At 59.1% G+C, this 23252-nt stretch overlaps 1 protein-coding gene across 3 annotated transcripts in view; it reads right to left on the bottom strand.

Annotated features, from left to right (window-relative positions):
* Positions 1 to 2360: 2360 nt before the first annotated feature.
* The window catches only part of SCN4A (sodium voltage-gated channel alpha subunit 4), a 46256-nt gene continuing 25364 nt past the window's right edge, over positions 2361 to 23252 (bottom strand). For all 3 annotated transcript variants that reach the window (XM_059909087.1, XM_059909088.1, XM_059909089.1), the window contains exons 12-25: positions 22258 to 22496; positions 20285 to 20458; positions 19058 to 19414; positions 13863 to 14363; positions 12031 to 12163; positions 11188 to 11342; positions 10534 to 10707; positions 10315 to 10437; positions 8773 to 9051; positions 8430 to 8483; positions 8094 to 8231; positions 7456 to 7560; positions 6544 to 6814; positions 2361 to 5721 (exon numbers count right to left, since the gene is read on the bottom strand). In XM_059909087.1, the coding sequence (XP_059765070.1) occupies positions 4496 to 5721; positions 6544 to 6814; positions 7456 to 7560; positions 8094 to 8231; positions 8430 to 8483; positions 8773 to 9051; positions 10315 to 10437; positions 10534 to 10707; positions 11188 to 11342; positions 12031 to 12163; positions 13863 to 14363; positions 19058 to 19414; positions 20285 to 20458; positions 22258 to 22496 (3929 nt within the window). In that variant the 3' untranslated portion in view covers positions 2361 to 4495. The remainder of the gene's footprint in view (positions 5722 to 6543; positions 6815 to 7455; positions 7561 to 8093; positions 8232 to 8429; positions 8484 to 8772; positions 9052 to 10314; positions 10438 to 10533; positions 10708 to 11187; positions 11343 to 12030; positions 12164 to 13862; positions 14364 to 19057; positions 19415 to 20284; positions 20459 to 22257; positions 22497 to 23252) is intronic.

Here is a 23252-nt window from a genome sequence, read left to right as displayed (position 1 = left end):
ACATTTCTCTGAAAAGGTGTCAGATGTTCAGTTCACAGAACAAACAGCCCAGGAATATAAACATCACCTGAGGTCAGCTTGGGGACCATGGGCCCCTGGTGGGGGAGGTTGGAGACTCCCCCAGAGGAATGGGGGAAAATCCAGGGGTCTCTTCCTTTAGCAGAGTACCTCCTGGTGATGGAAGCCTTGGTAAGCTTTGGGGCTAGCGTCCCCCAAAGTTGGGAGGAAGACGGAGAAGGCTTGGGATACACACGTGTGTGTGTGTGCATGTAGCTGCTCACACGGGTGTGCTGCCGGGCTGTGTGGTGTGGGGCTGCTCAGGGGCTGGTCCTGCGGCCCAGGGTGACTCTAGGGGGCACGGAGGTTGGGGGCGCAGTAGGTGTCCTCCAAACACACATACATCTGCGTCTCCCGTGGGCAGGGATGCAGATGTGTCCTTTGGACTTCATTCCCATTCATGCCAGGAGGGGGTGGGGGCAATGGGGGCCCCGCCGTCTGCAGGGTTATTTGTCACAGTTGGGGCCGTGCTGTTCCCTCCCCAGTGACAACAGTACTGAGCAATGTCCGGGGCTTGTGACGCCTTTTCCTTCCTGGAACAGGAGGCCTCGTAAGCCCACTCCTGCCTCTGCCCCCGGCTGCCCTGGGCTGTGCACCCCGACATCAGGCAGCCCTCACCCCACCTTTCCAGGAAGGCAGCATCAAAATAAGAGATGGGGGTGTAGGGAGAAGGGACACGGAGCTTGGGGGTTTGGGGAACAAGAGGGCAGGGACCCCCAGTAACCCTGGGAGGGTGGTGGGAGAGGGCAGAACCTCAGTTTGGAAAGAAGGGCTCTGACCTCTGCCCTTCCCCCCAGCCCCCGCCTACTGACTCTACTTGGTTTGTTGTTACCAGGGGAGACCTGCAGGCTCAGAAGGATTCGGGTGTGAATCCTGACCCTGCAGGAAACCAGAAAGCCGCCTCAAGTCACCTGGGGCTTCTCAACGAAGGGTGGTCCTGCCTCAGGCCGAGAGCATTGGGAAATGCTCCAGGGCCAGTGCCAAGGTCAAATGACCAACGGACACCTCTGGCATTCATGGGCCGGGGGCAGTGAAGACCCTGCAGTGGGAGGGGCGGCCTCTCACAAAGCAGAATTTCCTTGTCTCACATGTCAACTGCACCCCTGTTAAGCAACACCCGTTCTTAACCTCTCAGAGACCGAGTTTCCTCATTTGGGTAAAACAGAAATAATTGTAATAATATCTTCTTCGTAGGGCGGTTGTGAGCCTTGAAGGGACTCAGGTTCACCCTCAGGCAGGTGGTGCGTAGGACTGATAACTGGGGGAGGGTCTTGCTTCTGAAATAGGAACTTCGGTTATCTATGTTCTTCACCCAGGATTTTGCCTTTTTTCTTTGACCACTCAAGGCTCAGGGGAAGGGTGGGTCAGGGCACCCCCAAGCTCTCCAGTCCTTGGGGCCAGACAGGGACCCGGGCAAGGTTTGGAGAACTTTCATGTGAGAAGGAGCCCCTCCTCCACCTCTGGGAGGGAGGTCAGCACCCCGGTGGGGGGCTCAGGGAGCCCTGCGGGGATGTCAGACCCCTCTCCTGCAGGCAAAAACCACACTGTGGGAAGGGGCTCAAGGACATGGCTGAGGGATGTCGGGGTGGCCTGGGGGTTCCCCTCCCCAGCCCCCAAGGGTGCCATGTAACCTCGGGACCCAGGAAAAGGGGATACAGAAATCCTGAAAGGGACTAATACTCACTAGTTTGGAGGAATACAGTCTTGGCTGTCAGAAAACAAAATTAAATCTAAAATTATATTTCACCCACTGGGATTGTGGCCTGAGCTCACTACATAACATTACTCTTTGTCATAGATCCATGGGACCCTGGGGTTCCTGGGGTCAGGGGTCAGAGGCAGTATCCTGGGGGAACTGTACCTCTGGGGAGAGGGAGAGCCACACCGTGTACCCATAGGCACCTTAGGGCCTCTGAGGGGCAGAGAAGTTATGGGGGCTTCTGGAGAGGAGGGGCTGGGGACACGGGTCCCAACACCCATTTCCTGGGTGCTGTCGTGGGCAGGGAGACGCAGTGTGGTGCTGCCTGTTAGGGGCGTGAAGGGAGCGGGGCACGACTCTTGACCTCATCTGGCCTCTTGGACTCCAGCTGTGAGGCTGGAGTCCCAGTCTCCTTCTGGAGGGGGCAAGAGACGGCCAGACGGAGCCAGAGGAGCGAGCTGGGGCCCTCCTTATCCTGCCTTCCCCAATTCCTGGCAGCTCCCCAAGTCTTCCCCACTTGGCTCAATCCCCACCAGCCCTTCTTGCTGCCCTCAGCTCCCGTCGATGTCCGCACGCAGAAGCACAGAAGGAGAAAGCCCACATGTCAGAGGCACTGGGGAGGTTTATTATAAGAACTGTACAAAGGAGCCTGTCTACTGGCCTGGCTTGGGCCTGTTCCCACCCGGACAAGGTGCAATGGGTGTGGGTCTGCAGGGGAGGAGGCTGCGGGCAGGGGGAGGCCTGGACCCCGCTCAGCCACGCTGGCTCTGCAATCTGCACACGGTCCGGTGGAGAGTCCAGTCCAGCAGGGGCTGAGGCTCTTGGGGCCTCACTAGTCAGAGCCCCAACGAGGAGGGAAAGGCTGTGGGGGGAGTGCTGGTCAGAGAGGAGGCTGACCCCTACAGGGTGAACTTCTGAAGAAAGAGCCAGAACTGCTGCAGGAAGAGATGGAAGGAGCGGGGGCCTCATTCCAGAGAGGACCCAGCCGGGGCCGGGAAGCAGGGCTGGGCAGCGGGTGTGAGGAAGAGAAGTGGAGGAAGGCAGAAGAGGGATCTCACGGGGGTGAGAGAGAGGGCTGCCCAGGCAGGGTGGTGAGGAGGCCGGCGAGCGCGGCAGACAGAAAGGAAGGCTCCGGCCTCGGGGTGAGCACACACGCAAACACACGCACACACACACAGGTTGTTTTGGAGGTTTTGCTGCTTCCTGAGTTTTAATCAAACTGTTCACGAGAAACAAGAAGAAAAAGAAGAGGAACTAAGGGCAACGAGGGACTCGATGTGCAAACCTTACCACCTGTGTTCACACTCACATACACACAGCACAGGGACACTCACACAGACAGGCCTACAGAGAAGACACACATACACACACACACACACACACACACCAGCCAGACACTGCGGGGCACACTGACACACATGTACACAAATATACCCATACACACATGCATATGCAGGCTCTGACGGACACGGTGGTTCACACACACACACACACACAAACAGAGCTATACACATAGGGATAACGCTGGCACACAGGCACACACACACAGATGAGTAAATCCAGTGACCCCTAAGCCGGCGTCTCACCCTCTCCTCCGAGCTCAGCCTCTGTCTGTTCTCGGGAGCCGGCGGAGGACCGGCACCGCCATGCCCAAGTCAGCGGTGCCAGCAGACCAGGCGGCAGGAAGTTGGAAGGTTGGGTCTGAGCCAGGTGAGCAGTGCCTGCCCCAGTGTGGAAATCTCGAACATGGGCTCAGCTAGAACATTCTTAGGATCACTTTGAGGAGGGGAAAAGGACGAGGAGGGAGGAAGAGATGGGTGTGGTGGAGGATGAGGAGGAGACCTCTGGGGTTGGTGAGGCTGCCAGGAGCCCCAGTGGTGCTGATGCAGGAGGGAGGGAAGGAGGGAGGGAGGGGAATCTTCTTCCTGAGCACCAGGGTCCCCGACACCACCCGAGATCAGGGTGCTCCGGCCAAGAAAGCCCCCAGTGCAGCGATATGCTGGTGGGGTCCAACCTGTGCTACCCATCCGTGCTTTCTAGAAAAAGACGATTCCCAAGTGGAATCCTCCCTTCTGCTCTTCTCCCAGGGGCCAGCCAGGGAGCCAGGGGCCTGGGCAATGGACAAATCCGGAAAGGGTGTCAGGGGTCACACCAGCCCAATAAGTCAGGATCCAGTGGCCCATCAGGTTTGTGGAGCCATTTCTGGACCAGTGATGCTTCCCTTTTCCAGAGAATTCCTAAGCTGGCAGGGTGATGCTGCACCCAGAGTCAGGGGAGGGCTGGCAGGCCCTGGGGTCAGGTGTCTGCTCTCACTGAAGTTAAGACTTCCTTGTCCTGGAGGGAGCTGGGGGGGCCTGAGCTACTTCCTGGGGAGAGGTCAGTGGCCCTTAAGACTCTGGTGGCAGGAGGGCAGCCAATCCTTCCATCACAGGCCGGCTCCTCCCCAAGTGGGGAGCAGAGCTTCTGATGTTCCCACCTCCCCCGGGGCCATGAGGAGGGCAGCAGGGCCCCCGAGGAGGTGAGAGCAACTTGAAGGTAAAATCATGGAGGCAGCAGCCTCGGGCTCAGAGTGGAGACTTCAGGTACAATTCCCGTTTTCCACGGCCTGGGTGACAACCCAGCACGGCCAAATCCTGTCCCCGACAGGGAGCTGGATCAGTCCCAGACGCAAAGCCCTAGCTCCCTCAGTGGCAGGCACCACGGGGGAGCTTTGGGGCTGTGCCACCTCGCTGCCGCCTGCTAGACAAGAGACTCTTTGACCCCTGGGCGCACCGTCTGCCCTGGGGGTGGGGCGGGAGGGAGGGCTGTGTCTGCGGGTCTGACGGACAGGAGCCCCATGGCAGGTCTGGGGTCCCAGGTCGAGCCCCTCCCCTCCCCCTTGCTCTGCACACCACTGTTCCCGTTCTCAGGGTCATACATCTTGCTCATGGTGTCAGCAATCAGCCCCTCCTTCTCAGGGGCTGCGTCCCCGCTGCTGTCCTGACTGTGGCGGTACATGTAGGAAGCCTGCTTCACGGAGCGCTGCAGCAGGTGCCGGCGGTAGGCCCTCTGGATCTTGATGGCGCACACTTCCTCGTGCTTCCTCTTGAGGGTGGTTGTGATGGGCTCGTAGGAGACCTTGGATGGGTTGGCAGCCATGAACTTCTCCTCCATGGTCTCCTTGAGGGAGTCCATCTCCCCAGAGTCTCCCAGGACCTCTTTGGTCAGGGCAAAGAGGATGTCCAGGCAGTGGATCTTGTCCCCTGGCACCATGGGCAGGTCCATTGTGATGAGCTTGATCTTGTTGGGCTTGGCGATCCTCAGCGGCTCCTGCAGGGTGTCCACGAAGTCGGAGAGGCGGCTGTAGTCGATGAACTGCGTGGCGTCGGGGTCAAACTTCTCCCACGACTCGTAGAACATCTCGAAGTCATCCTCCCCGAGAGGCTCACTGCTCTCCTCCGTGGCCACGTTGAAGTTCTCCAGGATGATGGCGATGTACATGTTGACCACGATGAGGAAGGAGATGATGATGTAGCTGCAGAAGAAGCAGATGCCGATGGAGGGGTTGCCGCAGTCACCCCTGATGCTGGTGCCCGGGTTCTCCAGCGTGGGGTCACAGTCGGGGGGCCCGCTGTTGAGGATGGGGTTGAGGAGCCCGTCCCAGCCGGCCGACGTGGTGATCTCAAAGAGGCAGATGATGCTGTTGCCGAAGGTCTCAAAGTTAAACATGTCGTCGATGCCCGACTCCTTCTTGACGTAAGCGAAGTTGGACATGCCGAAGATGGAGTAAATGAACATGACCAAGAAGAGGAGGAGGCCGATGTTGAAGAGGGCGGGCAGTGACATCATGAGAGCAAACAGCAGCGTCCTGATGCCCTTGGCCCCTCGGATCAGCCGTAGGACGCGCCCGATCCGCGCCAGGCGGATGACACGGAACAGCGTGGGTGACACGAAGTATTTCTGGATCAGGTCAGAGAGTGCGAGGCCTGCAGGGAGGAAGCGGTGAGGACTGCTGCCCTCAGGGTGGGCGGCTGGGTCGGGGAGCAGGGGGCACGCGCGGCTCAAGGGGGCCCAGCCCGCTGGGCTCTTCCCCAGGAAGGAGCAGGAGAAGCTCACCGCTCAGAGCACAGCCCGAATGGCCTGACCCATTAGGCTCTCCCAGGGGTCTTGGGGCCTGGGCCCCGTCTTTGCCCTGACACAGCTGCATGGAGGTGGGATGTGTCAAAGCGAATGGTGGTAGGCCTATCGCTAAGGCTGTTTGCAGATGCCATGGATGAGAGGGCGGGGGAGGACAGCTCTGGGTGTGCGACTTCAGGCGTGTCACCTAATTGGTTTGTGACTCAGTTTCCTCGTCTGTAAAATGGAGGTGACAACAGTACCAGCCTCAGGACGTTTGTTAGGAACAATCAGTGAGCTAATGCCTGTGAAGTGCAGAGCACAGTGTCAGGCAAATAGTATATGACTGATAAATGATAGCTAGTTACTATCACAATTACACACAGCTCTCCTGTGTGTAAGGATACTGGAACCATCTTCTTATGTTTTTCCCGAAGCACATGGGCACCTGAGTGTGCATCCACTGGACAAGTAAATGTTTCTCAGGCGTAGTCACGCGTGTGAAGGTGACAGGTTGCCTGGGAGCCCGCCGTACGTGCTTTCGCGCATTAAGTGTAGACACCAGGTGCACACGCATGTGTGTATGTGTGTGAGTGTGAGCACGGCAGGTGCATGAGCAGGTGTGTGTGTGGACACGAGGATGGGAGCACCGGGCCTTCCTGAATGACTCAGCCCAGCCTGGCCCTGCTCACCCACAATGGAGAGGATGACAACCACGAAGTCGAAGATGTTCCAGCCGATGGTGAAGTAGTACTGGCGCAGGGCCAGCATCTTGAGCATGCACTCGCCCGTGAAGATGATGATGAAGATCATGTTGACGTTGTAGAGGATGTCCACCTTGAGCTGGCTCTGGTCATCCGTCTCCACCATCATGGTGACCATGTTGAGGCAGATGAGCATCATGATCGTGATGTCGAACGCCTGCTTCGTCACCAAGTCGTACACCATGCCCTGGATCTTGTTCTGTAGCAGGGATGGGAGTGCGGGGATGCACGCGGAGGGGTGTGGGGGGCAGTGGTCAGGGCAGGATGCAGACCGGCAGAAGATGCAGGTGACACGGCAGAAGACACGACAGCATGACAGGGAGGGAGGGAGAGAGAGAGAGAGAGGAGGTGTCAGGTCTTGTGGTGGAGTCGGCCAGGGCAGGGGCGGCGAGACCCATGAGAACAGGCCAATCTGTGGGGTCCGTGGGCATCCTTCCTCACTCTGGGACCCTTCCTCCCGTCAAGGTCCCCCAGCAACCCCTCATCCTTCTCCTGAAGCCATTGCTCACTGGGGGGCTGTCTGGACATCCTCTTCCTCCCCGCTCCAGGGGCCCTTGCCCCAGAGGCCACCAGCTGAAGAGCTGACTGGACCCTGGAGAGCCATGCAGGGCCAGGCGAAGGGTAAACCAATGACCGGAGTTTATCAGGCAGCTGCTGCTTGTGTGTAAAGTGTCTGTACGGTTACAGAGAGGCGCCCCTCTCGGCAGGTGGACCCAGCCTCACGCCACGGACACAGCCTGGTGGGCAGAGCGCAGGCTGCATTTTGCCCCCTGCCCCCGTGGCCCCCTTAGGCAGGAGCCTCATACAGGCTGCAGGGGGAGGGGCCCGGACGGCTGGTACCTGGGGCCGGGGAATTGGCTTCTGAGGCTTCTTGGAGCCAAGCTTCTTCATGGCGTTATAGTATTTCTTCTGTTCCTCCGTCATGAAGAGGTCTTTCCTTCCAAAGTATAGTGGGATGGGGCCCATAAGGTTGCGGTGGGGAGTGTCCCCCTTCTCACCTTCTCAGGCACCACCCTTAAAGCCACCCACACGCCAGCAGGGGGGCCGGTGGGACCTGCCTGGAGCGGCCAGAGATGGAGGTCGAGGGAGGCAGGGGAAGGGGGACTCAGGGGTCCAGAGAAGGGAGGGGAGGGGACTGGGTGACCGACAGAGGCAAGGGGCCAGCGCAGCCTCACTGCCCGCTTTGGGCCACCTTCCATCAATGTCTCGTTGGGTCCTCAGAATGAGCCGGCATGGCAGGTGGCACGAACCTCATTCTGTACATAAGGAAACCAAGGTTCGAGGTGGCCACATCTCACTTGTCCAAGGTCGTCTGGTGGGATGTGAACCCAGCCTTGCTGAATCATGCCGCCAGCCAGCGAGAGCACAGCAGGTGCAGAGGCAGTGTTTGTGAATGGATGAAGGAAGGAGTGGACGAAGGGAGGGAGGAGGGAGACTGGGGAGGGGAGGGCCCGGGGAAGGTCAGGCTGGATACTTATCTTCTTCTTCTGCTGGTTGAAGTTGTCGATGATGACGCCAATGAAGAGGTTGAGGGTGAAGAAGGAGCCGAAGATGATGAAGATGACGAAATAGAGGTACATGTAGATGTTCACCTCGTACTGGGGCTGTTCCTCCTTCTGCAGGGGCCACAGGATGGGATGGGGTGGGCTGGGGGTACATGCTGCCTGCTCCCTGCTCTCCATCTCACTGTGGGCCCATCCACCCCCAGGCTGTGGGGTCTCGGGGGCTCCTGAGGAGGCAGCATGGGGTGGGGATGGATCTGAGTCCTCTCCCCTGGCTCACTCACCAGCCACATCTCGGGGACCCCCACTCACCTCCCGGGAGTCCACGGCTGCATACATGATGTTCATCCAGCCCTTGAAGGTGGCCTGAGAGAGTGTGGTTGGATGTGAGGGGAGGGGGCCGCCCCCCGCTTCCATCATCCTTGAGTTTCCCTCCCTGCCCCCGCCTGGTCCTCCCCAGTGGCTGCCTGCCCTGAGCTCCCCTGGGGAGGCATCAAATAGAGACCGGAGAGGTATAGACACTACCTCTGGGTCCCACAGCCCTGGAAGCAGGGTGGGCGGCCCCCTAACAAGGAGCGGCAGGGCGCTCAGGTACAATGAGAATGCGGGGGCACCTCCATCCCAGCCTTGGGCAGGGGCAGCGGGTCACACTCACCACCTGCAGGAGGGAGAGGTAGCCCAGACCCACGTTGTCGTAGTTGACCTTGACGTTGAGCCAGCGGACCTGGCCCGTGTGCATCAGGCTCTCGCACTCGGACTTGTTGTTGACCTCGGAGATGTCGAACCTCTCGGAGGTGGTGGTGTTCACGCAGTAGTAGAACTTGCCGGCAAACAGGTTGACGCCCATGATGCTGAAGATGAGCCAGAAGATGAGGCAGACGAGCAGCACATTCATGATGGAGGGGATGGCTCCCAGGAGGGCATTCACCACCACCTGGGGGCCAGGGAGGGGGTCACTTCCAGATCCTCTCCCAGGCAGGTGGGGACACCCAGTCTCCTCTGGGACAGGGTTCCCACCCACAGTAACCAGGGGGCCAGGCAGGGTTGGGCCTTGTTGCTCAGGGAAGGCTTCCTGGAGGAGGGCCCATCTGAGCCAGGCCTGGGGGAGAAGTCTGCTGAGCTTTACTTGGGGGTGGGGGGATGGTAAGCAAGGAGTAGGGGTAGTGGGTTGCCGGCCTGGTGGCTGAAGAGGGCTCTCCGCTTGGCTGGAGCCATCAGCCCAGAGTGCAGGCTGGGCTTCTCTGGAAGCAGCCCGGCCACGGGTCACCGGGCAGGAGACAAACACTCTTTCCTTGGCCCCCATAGGAAACTCAGTCCCCGTGACCTGTTCCCCTGCTCATCTGCTCGCAGGATTAGAGACACAGACCCAGAAAAGAAGCCGAGTCTTTGAAGCAGCAGGACCCTTGGGACTGGACTCTGTGCCCTGCCAGCGGTGGCCACCCAGGCCAACCTCATTATTTCAGGCTGAACTGAATCTGAGAATTATCTGTTTTCAAGGAGAAGCCGTTCCATGACCTCCAGACAAAGTGGGTGGCACAAGCCCAGTGATGCCCAGGGGAGCTCTACTCCTGGCTGGGGCACCAACCAGCTGCCAGGTCACTTCCCCCTGGTGGGGAGGGGTCCCGGCTCCAGGGGTGGGAGGGCCCAGTGCTGGCTGGCTTCTTGCATGACCAGGAGGGAGCCCCCAGGCTGAGTGCACTGCTGACCTGCAACCTGCTGCTTCATGGCAGTTCGTCCCTCCAGCGTGGGTCCTAACAGACACCCCCCCTACCCCCGCCCCCTTGCCTGGGGAAGTCCCATTGGTCTTGCCCGAACCCTGTATTTACCTGTCACTTCCGCCCTCAAGGGCCTGAGGGAAGGGTGGGCAGGCTTGGAGTCCTGGGGGGCCCCAGTCTGAGGCTGGGGAGGGACACCTATAAACCCACAGACCTGCCTTCCTTCCTCTCCTCCTGCCTCGGTGCCCTCAGGCCCCTCCTGGGAGCTGCTTCAGCCTCTGCTGCCCCCAGTGGCGGAAGAGATGAGCGAAGGAGGGGGCTGACGGCGGGAATGGGCACTTGGGCTGGTGTGGGAGGATGCCTGGGGACCTCCAAACCTGGACCCCTGGTGGTGGCCGGAGTACAGACACCCCCAGCCCCTTTCCAAGCTGTGGCTGCTCCCCGAGTCCTTAGCCCTACTCAGGGTCCCCCTCGGCACCCACCCTCATGCCCTGGAATCTAGACAGTGCCCTCAGGGGACGCAGAGCCCTGAGCGTCCGCAGGGATTTGATGGGTCCCAGCTCCGAGTAGCCCAGCCAGTTGGCCACCAGGCTGATGATGGAGACCTGTAATGGGAGGGGAGGGTGGTCAGGGAGTGCAGGGCCTCAGCCGCAAGGACCGCCTGGGATCTGGCGGCGGGGCCGGGGGTGGGGCAGACTCACATCCACGATGAGGAAGTCGAGCCAGCACCAGGCGCTGGTAAAGTACACCTTGAAGCCATAGGCCACCCACTTGAGCAGCATCTCCATGATGAAGATGTAGGTGAAGACCCTGTCGGCGTATTCCAGGATGGTCCGGATGACTCGCCGCTGCTCGATGTGGATGTCCTCGAAGGCCTGGGGGCACCAGCAGGGCGGGGTGGTCAGGGCCCGGAGGAGGCCGGGGCGGCAGCCACGCCCCTACCTGCCTGAAGCTGCTGGTTCCCAGGGGTCTGGCACCTGGGGCCAGGCGGGGGCAGACTCCCCGTGCCCAGCACGCGGGTGAGCCAGTGGGTTCCCGGTGGGGAGAAGCTCCTCAGCTCCCCTTTCCCAGGCCTCATAACAGTAACCCTCACTGGTCTGTCGGGGGGTTCACCTTGACACATCCTGCCCTCCCAACCCCCAGTTCCCAAGGCCTTCCCCACCTGATCCCCGGTTGGGACCTGTCAGCTAAGGATGCACACGGATTCAGAGCCCATCTGTCTCTTTAAGAAAATTAACACAGTCTACAACACATCCTGGAAGCACTGGTAAGTTCTTTAGGATTCTCTGGGCTCGGGGCTGCCCAGGCCTGGCCCCTGCCTCTGCCCAGTGCCCGGTCCCCAGGGCAGCGCCTACCAAGGCTCCACTGCTGAGTAGGATCATGAAGACAATGAAGGTCTCAAACCAGTTGTGCTCAACGATCTTGAAGCAGGCCCTGCGGAGGGTCCACCACGTCTTCCCTCGGCCCCAGGAGACGTCCACGTAGAGGCAGGGAAAGCGCTGCACACAGGCTGGGGAGGGAGGGCGGCGGGGGCACCGGTCACGGGCCTGGGGGCCACCTTAGGAGGCACAGTCCCGCCACCTTCCCGGGATCCGCCCCCCCCCCACACACACAACCGCATGCAGAGGCCTTCCAGAGCACAGGGGTGCAGGCAGCCGGCACAGGTTCTAGAGCCGTCGGCTGTCGCCATCCTCCCCCACCTCGCCCAGGCAGCCTTCACTCTGCCACAGCCCAGGCCCTCCGGGCAAAAATGTTCCTGAAGGGCAAGGCAGGCCTCTCTCTGGCAGACGAAGCCGAGGAGGAGGACAGTCTTAGAGCGGCCGCTGCTGAGCGCCTGCCTCGTGCAGTGCCGGCCACACTCAGGGCTCTGCGGGGATTCTGCACGGCAGCCCTCGGGCTGATGCTTCTGTCGCCCGCCGCCCACGCTGCAGGGATCAGAGGCTCGGGGGCTGGGGGCATCCGCAGCTCTGACACCCCTTCCCGGCATTCTATTCTCCGGGTGCCGCAGGGCAGGGCAGGAGAGCATCAGAGGAAGAAGGCCCTGCCTGCTTTTGGTGATGCGTGTGTCCCCGAGATGTCCCCGAGGGGGCAACGGGCTGGGGCTGGGGCTGTTGCCGGCCTCGGGCCCCTTACGGGGTCTGCCGGGCTCGGGGAAGCACCCAGGCGAGGTGGGGTCACACACGCGGGCTGGGCCTCACCCTCGGTGAAGCACTCCTCAGGCTGCTCCCCCTCAGGGCTCTCCTCGGCCTGGTCGTCGGGGTCCTCCTCGGGGGGCTTGTAGTCGGCAGTGCTGCAGACGGAGGAGTTCCCGTCGAGGGGCTGCAGCGGCTTCTGCAGAGGCCACAGGGTCACGTGACCCCGGGCCCTCCCACAAGGTGGGGCGGGGGAGGTCAAGATGGGAGGCCAGAAGGGAGAAGGGAAAGAGAGGGTGGAGCAGACTCATTCATTCATTCATTCAGCCCTGGATTATGCAGCCAGCACTGGGGCCGATGCAGAAGAGCCACAGGCCTTGGTCCTGCCCTTGGAGTGGGACAGGGATGAGGCCTGGGGAAGGAAGGGGGTCAGGATGGAGCAAAGTCCGAGCCTTCCTATCCTCAGGGTCCGTTTGGCTGAGGAATCCAGAAAGGATGGAAACTTTTCTGCAGCCAAAGCTCCAGCCTGGGGCCAAGGGAACCTAACGGGAGTGGGTCGGGTGGGGCGGCTGGTGCTCCAGCCTGGCCAGGCCTCTCCCACCTCCTCCCGGTGCTGCATCTAGGCCGGCCTCCTGCCCCCAGCCTGCACTCCTCATGGGGCCCCCTTCACGGCTGGGGGTGAGGCCCCTGAAGAGGAAGATGGAGAGGGTAGCCTGGAGGGGCAGGGGGCGGCTGTCAGAACAGTGGCCAGAAAACCAGGGAGGGCCTTGTGCCCAGTCGACAGAAAGGGAAACCGAGGCACTGGGCGTTAGGTTGGGCACGGCACCCATTGAGCCACTTGCCCTGCCCATGCACCCCAACTCCCACAGCCCCCCGGGAGCCGTACTTGTTTCCCCGTGAGAGTCCCCAGAGCCTTGGCCCCGGCTGCTGTCCAGCCCTCCTCCACCCGCACTCCTCATACCGAAGTTAGTGCCACATTTCCCTGGGTATTTATAGCTTGGCAGGCGCTCGGCTCCCTGGTAAGTCAGTGTGCCACGTATTTGGGGGGAACAAGGAGTCAAGAGCTTTCAGGGCAAAGTTTATTCAGGTTCTGGTGCCAGCGGGGCCCTCGCCGATAGGGTGGGGACGGACAGGGGGCCCCGCCCTAGCTTATGTGCTACTCCTTCCCCTGCCGGAGCTGGAGGGTGGGCACGGGGGCTCAGCCTGAGCTTCTGGGGGTGACCACCAGGGCCTCCCCCACCCTCGCAGGGGAGGGGAACCTCAACCCAGCAGCAGGCCCCCTGCATGGAGGAGAGGGCGGGTAGCGGCTCCAGCTCCCAGCTCTCTGTTCCCCTTGAACCCAACCCTACTGGGCCCCTGACCCCTCTCCTCAGAGTCCCCAGCCCAGACCTGGCACTTTGGCCCACACTCGGAGGTTGGGACCAGCCCTCCAGGTGGGGTCTAAACAGAAACAGATAATAATGGCAAGGACTTGGCAGGAGCTTCAAACCCAGAGGGGGGTTAAGAGAGGCTTCTTGGATTCCAGCCCTGGAGCTAGGGTGCCTCAGGTGAGAACATGCTGTCTCAGAGCGCCACCTGCTGGGGAGAGGGCACCCAGGTGGAGTTGTGGGGCAGGGGTGAAGGGAGAGGCCTAGAGTATTAGGACAGGCAGGGCATGCCAAAATAATTGTATTAATAGTAGTAACAGTCACCGTTCACAGAGAGCTGACTGTGCTTTGCACACAGCATCTCATCTAATGCTCACAGTAATACCACAGGGTGGGTACCATTACCCCATTTTATAGATGGAGAAACTGAGGCTTGGAGAGGATTTGTGCCATGTTCAAGGTCACACAAAAATGTAGAGTCATGTCTGTCTGACTCCCGACCCCTTGATCCAGGCTCTGCGACAGGCTCACCTTGCCATCCTCAGGCTCCGAGAAGGTGTCTGTTTCCTCCTCTGTGGGCATCTCCAGGTCAGACTCCTCGGAGGCGATGGGCACGTGGATGGTCAGGTAGGGGTTGTTGATGAAGTTGAGGTGGTCCAGCTCAATGCTGCGGGGAGGGCCGTCAGCCAGGCCCATGTGGTTCAGGATATGATTGTCCTTCTTGAGGTCCTTGTTTTCATCCTCCTCGGGCGGTAGCTCCTTCTTCTCGTCTTCGGAGACACTTTCCCCAGCCTCGCCGGCCTCGCCGGCCTCGCCAGCCTCCCCAATCTCCCCGAGGCTGAGCATGATAACCTTGGGGCTCAGGATCTTGCCATGCAGCAGCCCCACGAGGAAGGCTTTGGCGAAGCCGACGCCCCACTTGATGCGCGCGACGGCGATCTGCAGGTTGTTCATCTCGCCATCCTCGTCCGAGGCCGCCAGGCTGTCGGCGCTGAAGGAGCTGAGCAGCAGGGCCAAGAAGAGGTTCAGGACCTGGGAAACAGGGGGCGGGGGGGAGCCTGAGCTCAGCCTCTAGGCCCCTGAGGGTGCCACCTTCAGCCAGCACGAGGAGCCTCAGGTCTCCAGATCAGACCCACCTCATGGTGGGCTGTTAAGAGGACGTCACCTAACGGAACCCTCACAACTGCTTGTGAAGGTGAGGAGTGCTACTGTCACGCCCACTTTACAGATAGGGAAACTGAGTCTTACGCACATGATAGGACTCTGCTGACCAAGGCAGAGGCAGGGTTAGGGGAGGCCCACTGGGTGACAGGGACTCTTTCTATGACTCTGTCCTCCACCTCCACTGCCAGGGGATGTGGAACAAAAAACAGGACTCATATCTCCAAGCTTCCAGGACTTATTGGGAGCCTGAATCTTTTGAGCCTTCTTCTCTTGTCTGGTAAATGGGACTTTTAATAGACCCTGTGCTCCCGATACCCAGATGCATGTCCCCTGTTGCTGTAGAAGGGGCATCTCACCTACCACTGTTCACTCCCTTTTCTTCCTTTGGGGTTCCCTGCTCCACCAGGTTCTCTTCTCTTAGCCCCACTGAAAGGGACTTAAGAGGCTACTGGTCTACCCCCATCAACTTTATTTTCCAGTGGACAGACATTTACTGAGCCCCTCCCACTGTGTGTAGAAGCAAGTGGCCTCAGTTTGCCCTCAGCCTGGAGACAGACATTTGATCAGAAAAATACAATGCAGTGGGTATGCACAAAGCAGACTGGGGTGCACAGGTTTTGAAACCACGCTGCTTGGCTTTGAACCCCAGTTTACTAGGCGAGTGTCCTGAGGCAAGTCCTATCACTGCTCCGTGCCTCAGTTTCCTCATCTGTACAATGGCGATGATTCCAATACCTACCTCCTCACGTTGTTGTGAGGATTAAAAGGTCAGTACAAGTAGAGCACACAGTAGGCACTCAAAACTTGTTGGCTGTTGTGTGTGTGAGAATAGAAGACTCTACAAGGTACAGGGAGGAGTGTGATTAACTCTGAGGCCAGCTCAGCATTTTATGACTGAGGAAACTGAGTCCCAGAGAGGTGGAGTGACTTGCCTGAGGACAAACAGCACAGTCAGAACTAGAACCCAGGTTTCCAATCATTGTACAACTTCAGAGGGCATCATTTACTTAGACTACAATGTGAATGGCTACCCCGGAGGCTACACAGTGCAGTGGCCCTGACTTCCACCAGCTTATTCCCACCCCAGGGCAGTGAGCAGGAAGGTACAGCCTGGCTGGGGTGGGGGTTCTGGCTCCTGTCAACCAGAGGCAGGTATTACTCTGGGGGTCTCAGGGTGGGGCTGTATGAGTGGATATGAGGAAGTAGGGCCAACTGTACTACGCCATTTTCTACAGGACCTGAGTATCCTCAGATTTTGGAATCTGCAGGGTGTCCTGGAACCGATCCCCTGAGATACCAAGGGAGGACCGGAATGTGAATCTCCCACCCTTGGCCATCTTCTCCATGCATCTCACTGTCTGGCCTTCACCAGTGTCCTCCAAGGTCTTTTTGTTATTGTCTTAACTATCATGTTGACATAATATCTTTAAAATATATGTATATAGGGACTTCCCTGGTGGCGCAGTGGTTAAGAATCCGCCTGCCAATGCAGGGGACACGGTTTCGAGCCCTGGTCTGGGAAGATCCCACATGCCGTGGAGCAACTAAGCCCATGCGCCACAACTACTGAGCCTGCGCTCTAGAACCCGCGAGCCACAACTACTGAGCCTGCGCTCCAGAGCCTGCAAGCCACAACTACCGAAGCCCACGCGCCTAGAGCCCGTGCTCCACAAGAGAAGCCACTGCAATGAGAAGCCCACGCACCGCAATGAAGAGTAGCTCCCGCTTGCCGCAACCAGAGAAAGCCTGCACACAGCAACCAAGACCCAACGCAGCCAAAAATAAAAATTAAAAAAAGATTAAAATTAAAAGAAAAAAAATGTGGTCTTAAAATATATATATAGTATATTGTATATCTTCTCTCTCTGGGAGAATGTGCTGGGGGTATTCGTCCCCACTGCCATGTCTTCTAGCTACTTTTCTGCCTTTGCCCCCCACCAAAATTTACTGGTTTTTCTTTCCCTCTCTGGCGGGAGGTGTCCAGTTGCCAGAAACACATCTGAGATGGGAATTAGCTGCTCTCTGGGTCAGCAGGGTTTGCACACGGCTCTTGCCTGGGACAGAAATAGCTACCTCAGGCAAGGCATGGGGGGTGGGTTGGAGGGAAGGGGGACTGACAGCAAGTTCCCCTGGGGGGCTCTGAGGGGTGGGTTCCCTATGCCCTGGTCATTTCCTCTTCTTCACAGTAACCCCGAGGATGTGCCTGAGTGCCATGGACGCAGGGGACCTGGGTCCCCACACACCCTGGCGGGGTGCCCCGGTGCCCTCTGGCAGACACTTGCTTCCATGAGGCCTGGGAGGGTGGTGGGCGGGGACAGTGCCCAAGGAGCTGGCAGTGCCGCCCCCCCTTGGTCACTCTGCTTCCTTTGAGCAAAGTGGGAGAGCCACAGAGCTGGGCCGGAGAAGGGCATCAGGGTGGGTAGGTGTGTGCATCTGTGTGTGTGTGCACGCGTGTGCATGTGTGTGTGATGGGAGGGTGCGGGTGGCACACACACAGAGGCAGTGCAGTGCAGTGGTTCCAGACTCTGGGGCAAGACTGCTTGGGTTCAAATCCTGCACAGGTTCCTAATCAACCTCCCTGAGACTTTGCTTGATAAAACAGCACGGCCCTCATAGGGGGTGGTGAGCATTAAGAGATCAATACCAGGAAAGTGCTCAGAATGCTGAATAAACATGAATAGAGGTCAGCTGTCATCGCTGGTACTGCTGATGCTAACCTCATCATTGGTACCATTGCTGCTGGTATTGACGCTGTTGCTATTGGAGTTACACAGACCCAGGTCCTAGTCCAGGCTCCGTTTCACACTGGCTGTGTGGTTCTGGGCTGTGCCTCCTGGAAGCACGGAGCCAACGTTACCTGCCGCACAGGGTCGTCAAGAGCATTAGGGATAATACACGTAAAGCCCCTGGCACAGGAACCGGCACGTGGCAGAGCCCAACACCAGGAGTGTGATGCTGGTTGGTGATGGGTACTGAATCCGCCACTGCTCCCCCAATGCCTGTAACATTTGGACCCCCCTGGCCTCTTGGGCCAAGTGCTTTGTTAAGCACTTGGACGTGTGTCATGTAATCCTTACGACCACCCAGTGGAGTAGGTCACCACCCCCATCATCCCCATTTTCCAGATGAGAAAAACTGAGGCCAGAGAGAAATAACTTGCTCAAGGTTTCCCAGTCATCAAGTGGCAAAGTAGGGGCCTGAAATGTTTTTGAGTTTACACACACACACACAGAAAACCCCTGCAGATCCTTTTAGTCACCTCCAGGCCCTTAAACTTGCCCTCACAAACTTCTACTCAGAGCCTGCTCCCACACACCCATCCCGAATCCTGCCCCAAAGTTCTGCTGGGACATCTGCCCTCACTCTCCATCTTCCCTCACTCTCCCCACTCCCTAAGACCCCCCCCTCCCAGGAGCAACCAGGCTGGGTTCTGCTGTCTGGCTGTCCCTGGGGGCTTGGGACCCCCTCCCACGGTCCCCTCCTCAATTAAGGTGACACCCCCCCGCCGCCAGTCTGCCCCTGCCCCCAGCCGGAGCTCAGCCATAGCTGAGAAGCGCTGACCCAGCAGCTCAAGGATTCCACAGGCCTTTGCAGAACATGGGGACGTGTGTCTTCCCACTCCCTGTTGCCCGGGGCAGCGTCAGCCACCACAGGGGGCAGCTGGGCACAGCTCTCCTGGCAGGAGTGACCCCACCCCGAGAAGGGGAGAAGCAGAGTCGGCAGGGTGCGGAGAGATGCCTCCCCCGGCCCCAGCCACAGAAATTCTGGTTAGCTGGACCATGGCCTCACAACCCCGTTTCTCATGGGCCCCTGCACCTCCCTCCCTGCACCAGCCCCGCATACAGAAAGTGGCAGGATGGATGCAGCCCATGCCATCTCCAGATCCTGCCAACGCCCATGGCCTAATTCCTGGGAACAGAGGGTGAGAGGGTAGGAGGACAAAAGGGCCAGGAGTTCCTGCTACCAACCCCACACTGTGCCTTCTTCAGTCACAGTCAATCCTCCCGGCCACCCCCTGAGGGGCCTACCATTTTTCTTCCACGTGAAGTTAGAGAACTCAGCCAACCAGAGAGCAGTGATTCATTCAAGGTCACATAGACAGCGGAGGAGCCGGGAATGTAACATGGGTCAGTCTGACTCCAGTTATCATGTTACTTTACCCAAAACACTAGGTCTCAACAGTACTACCCGCAGTGTGGTCCCTGTACCAGCGGCAGTGACATCACCCAGAGCTCATTAGAAATGCCGGTTCCTGGGCCACGGCCCAGAGCCGCTGCATCTGACTCTGGGGCATGGGGCCAGGAATCTAGGTTCTGAGAAACTCCCAAGTGATTCTTAAGCAGGTTAAAATTTGAGAGCCACTGAGTTAAACCATACAAAACTGCCATTTGGGGTTGGGGTTAGGTAGAAAACAAGCATCGGCGGTTTCACACAGTGTAACCTCATGGGAAAAGGGCCCTTCAACGACAGCCTGATTTAAAGGAAATAAAGGCATGGACACATGGTGGACACTTGGGTGTCCTGGGCGAGGGTGGGGGAGCCACCCAGCCGACCTCACTCACCACCAGGTTGCCGATGACCATGACCATGAGGAAGACGGTGAGGCACATGGCCTGGCCGGCCACCTCCATGCAGTCCCACATGGTCTCGATCCACTCCCCGCACAGGATGCGGAAGATGATGAGGAAGGAGTGGAAGAAGTCGTGCATGTGCCAGCGGGGCAGGTTGCAGTCTGCGGCGATCTTGCACACGCACTCCTTGTAGCTCTTGCCGAACAGCTGCATGCCCACCACGGCGAAGATGAACACGATGATGGCCAGCACCAGCGTCAGGTTGCCCAGTGCCCCCACCGAGTTGCCGATGATCTTGATGAGCATGTTCAACGTTGGCCACGACTTGGCCAGCTTGAAGACCCGCAGCTGCCGGGCAGGGCGAGGGCAGGGGCTGGTGAGGCCCGGGGACCCCTGGCCCAGCCCCAAGAGAGCCCCATCCTTATAGGAGAAAGAGTAGTTCCCTGACCAGGGATTGAACCCAGGCCCTCGGCAGCGAGAGTGTAGAGTCCTAACCACTGGACCACCAGGGAATTCCCAGAAAGAACTCTTTTGAACAGCTCAACTCTCACCCACTGAGGGATGCAAGGCCTCAGTTTACCTCTCTATTAAATGGGAATGCTCACATCCTACCCACTAATCCTCTTCGAGTGATCAAAAGAAAGAGTCCTTATCTCTTAAATATACAGGCTAAAGTATTTGCAAGTGAAATGAAATCTCAGGATTTGCTTTAAGATACTCCCCACAGAAAAATTGGGGGGACAGATAAAACAAGAACTATAGAATGTTGACAGCTGTTGGAGCTGGGTGAAAGGTACACAGAGGTGTATCTTACCTTCTCTATACTTTTGTGGATGCATGAGAGGTCCCTATGGGGTAGTGGAAAGGATGCTAATTCGGAGTCCCAATTCCACTACTGATGAGTTTCCTGAGCCTCAGCTTTCAGCTCTGCAATATGGGTTGAAGTCCCCACCCCACTGCCACCCAAGGTCACTTAGGAGTCAAGCCCAAATGTCAGCTCCTGGGCTGTCATTTTGGTCCTCCAGCAGCTCTGTGTGATAAGGGGGAGGGCACCTTTCTCCTTTTTTCCAGTAAGAAAGGTTCTAAGAGGCAGAGTGGTGACCAAAGGGCAGAGGGGGCCTTACTTCCAGCCCTCTGGCTTCTTGGCAGTTTCTCCTCCCTTCCTCCGGGCATCCTCACCACACCCTTCCCCAGCCCGGGTGCCAGGGCCTCACGCACCAGACGGAAGGAGCGGAGCACCGACAGCCCCTGCACGTTGGCCAGGCCCAGTTCCACCAGGCTGAGGGTGACGATGATACTGTCGAAGATGTTCCAGCCCTGCTGGAAGTACTCATAGGGGTCCATGGCGATGAGCTTCAGCACCATCTCTGCTGTGAAGATGCCCGTGAAGACCTGCAGGGTGGGGTGCAGCCCCCGTCACAGAGCCTCAGAGGCACAGGACCTCGGGGGCCTCCCACCCCACTCCCGCCTCCAGGGCTCGAGGGGAGGGTGACAGAGCCCTGGGGGCGCAGGCAGTGGTACCCACGGCCCACAGGTGTGTGTATGTGAGTGAGTGAGGAGCGGAACGACCATGCCACAGGGCAGAGTGGGAACCACTCAGAGACCGGGGCCCGTCCATTCCTGGCCTTGGGACTGTTGGCCTGTGTCACGTGACTTCCTGGGGCCTCAGCCCAATCATAATAATATTCAACACTCATAGAGCATGCTGTGGTTCACATTATGACCTTATCGGTATCCCGACCTCTGTGAAGTTGGGAGGGATGATCACGCTCATCCCAGAGTTGAGAAACTGAGGCTCGGAGAGGTCAGCAGCAAGCTGTCGGTCACACTGCCCACATAGAAGCCTGTCTCAAACCAGGTCTTGGGGTGCTTAGTTCAGTCTCCTGTCCCTACACCCTACAGCCTCTCTACCGTGGTTGGCTGGGGTCCCAGGACCCAGAAAACCTTGGTGGTTTCGGAAGTCTAAGGCAGGGCCCAAAAGAGGATGAAGCGGAGGATCAGTGAGAAGCCAGAGCTGAGCCCCCAGAGCCCTGGACTCATCTGAGGGCTGCAGAACCTCTAAAAGCTCCCTGGGCACGGCCCCCCTCCTGCCAGGCACCAGCTGCCCCGGGTCCACAGCCTGCCCGGGCACATGCTGAGCCCCGCCCAGGAGCTGTCCCTGGCCGTAGCAGGTGCCCAGACAGCAGCAGAGTGTGGTCAGGGGGTGGGCAGGCGGCGGGCCGGGCCCATCACACACCCCAGCAGCTGCACCGCGGGTCCAGAGCACACCCTTGCTCCTCCAGCCCGGCCTGGCCACGGCCGCCTCGGGCATCTCCGTGGGGTGGACGTGCCTGCCTCGCGGGCTGGGGAGTCCAGGGCCTGATTCCTGTGCTGCCCACCCAGTCCTCGTCCTGCCCCAGGCCCCAAATCTGACTCTTCCTGGGCTCCCCGCGCCCTCAGCGGAGGGGGAGCATCTTGCCCATTCGCCATCCTGGAAAGATTGCAAAGGCAATTGGGAAGGGTGGGGCTGGGCTGGAGGAGGAGGAGGCGGCTTTTTCCCTTTGTCAGGCTCCACAGGGGCTGGCAACGAGGTGATAATGCTCCTAATGGGCAGGGATAAGCAGGCGGATCAGTGTGTGTCAACAATAGCAGAGCAGAAAGGGCTGGAGAGGGGAGCTGGCCTGGCCATGCCGGAGAAATGGCAGCGGGCAGGGGGGCTCAGGGCTGGGGGACTATGCCCTGGGGCCTCCAGGGTGAGCTGGGGCCTCTTGAGCCTGGGTGCCCATGGCTCTACGCCCCCACGTCCAGGTCCCTTGGTCCCTCTTAGCCCCACAACAACCCCTGAAAGTGGAGAGACTTGCCATCCAGCCCCCCCATACCTCTGTGCTCTCACTCCCCCATCTCTGCCTCCAGGGCATGGCCTGGACCCCAAAGCCCCTGAAATCCTGATAATAAGAGGTCAAGCGCCTCATCCCCATTCTGTCTGCCCCCAAGTACCCTGAAACCCAAATTCCACATCCCATGGATCACCCCATGTACATCCCTGGTACATCAACTCATGCCCCCATATACCCATATGCTGGGAAAATAACCCCAGCCTGTCCCCTTATGCCCCCTAATTGTGCCCCATATTTCCACACAGCCTGTCGGGCCCTGTGGCCCCTCTCCTGTCCTGCACAGGAAGGACAGCCTCTCCCTCGCCCGCTCCCTACCAGGTTGCCCACGTTGAGCACTCTGTCAAATTGCTCCGTCATGGGGTAATGCTCCATGGCCATGAAGAGGGTGTTGAGCACGATGCAGATGGTGATGCCCAGGTCCACGAAGGGGTCCATGACGATCAAGTGGATGATATTCTTGAACTTCATCCACGGGGTGCAGCAGTTCCATATGAGCACTTTCTGGGAACACTTGTACCACCACGGTGGGCACTTCTGGTGGGCCTCTGCCAGCCCTGGGAGTAGGGTGGAAACAGATACCTGATGAGGATCCCCCCTCACGTGCTCCTTCCTCCACCTAGATCTTTGGTCCCACCTTCCAAGCCCCGCCCCCTCGAGCATCACACCTCAAGCCCCGCCCCCTCAGGGAGGCCTACTCCAAGCCCTGCCTCTCAGTGGGTCACCCTCAAGACCCATCCCTCTAGACACCGCCCACATGGCCCCACCCCACAACCCGCTGTCCCTTAGCTGACCCTCAAAAAGCCACACCCTCAGCAGCCTTACCCCAAGCTCCTCTCCCAGTGTTCTACTTCAGCTTCGCCTTCCTGGAGCTCCCCACCCCCTAACGCGATGGGGTGACTCCCATCCTCTGCCTATGGCCCAGGGCTGCGATCTCGGCTGGGGAGGGGCCCGAGGGCCCCCAGGGAGAGGCGGGAGGCCACTGCACGGGGCTGGGTCCCAGTTCCACCTGCTGCTGGCCAGCGCCACTCAGGAGCAAACCGTGGTTCCCCCCGAGGGCTCTCCCTCCCACTGCCAGTATGCCGGCCCCTCCAGACTGTCCCCAGCCAGTCCTTCCTTTCCCACCAGGGTAGCTTTCTGGAAACATCCCCTGTTCTTGCCACTCCAGCTCTAAACCCCTGGGGCTCCGTAAGGCCCATGGGTGACGCTGCTTCCCCTCCTGGTCTTCCAGGCCTCTGCTGCCCATGGGGGTTCTCAGCCTGGGCGTGCTCTCATTTAATTACCACCGGAAATGGATGAGGAAAGGGGACTGG

Source organism: Balaenoptera ricei, chromosome 20 (genome assembly GCF_028023285.1).
Source record: "Balaenoptera ricei isolate mBalRic1 chromosome 20, mBalRic1.hap2, whole genome shotgun sequence".
NCBI lineage: Eukaryota > Metazoa > Chordata > Mammalia > Artiodactyla > Balaenopteridae > Balaenoptera > Balaenoptera ricei.
Note: the sequence above shows the minus strand (reverse complement) of the source record. Positions and strands in the feature narration are given on the sequence as shown.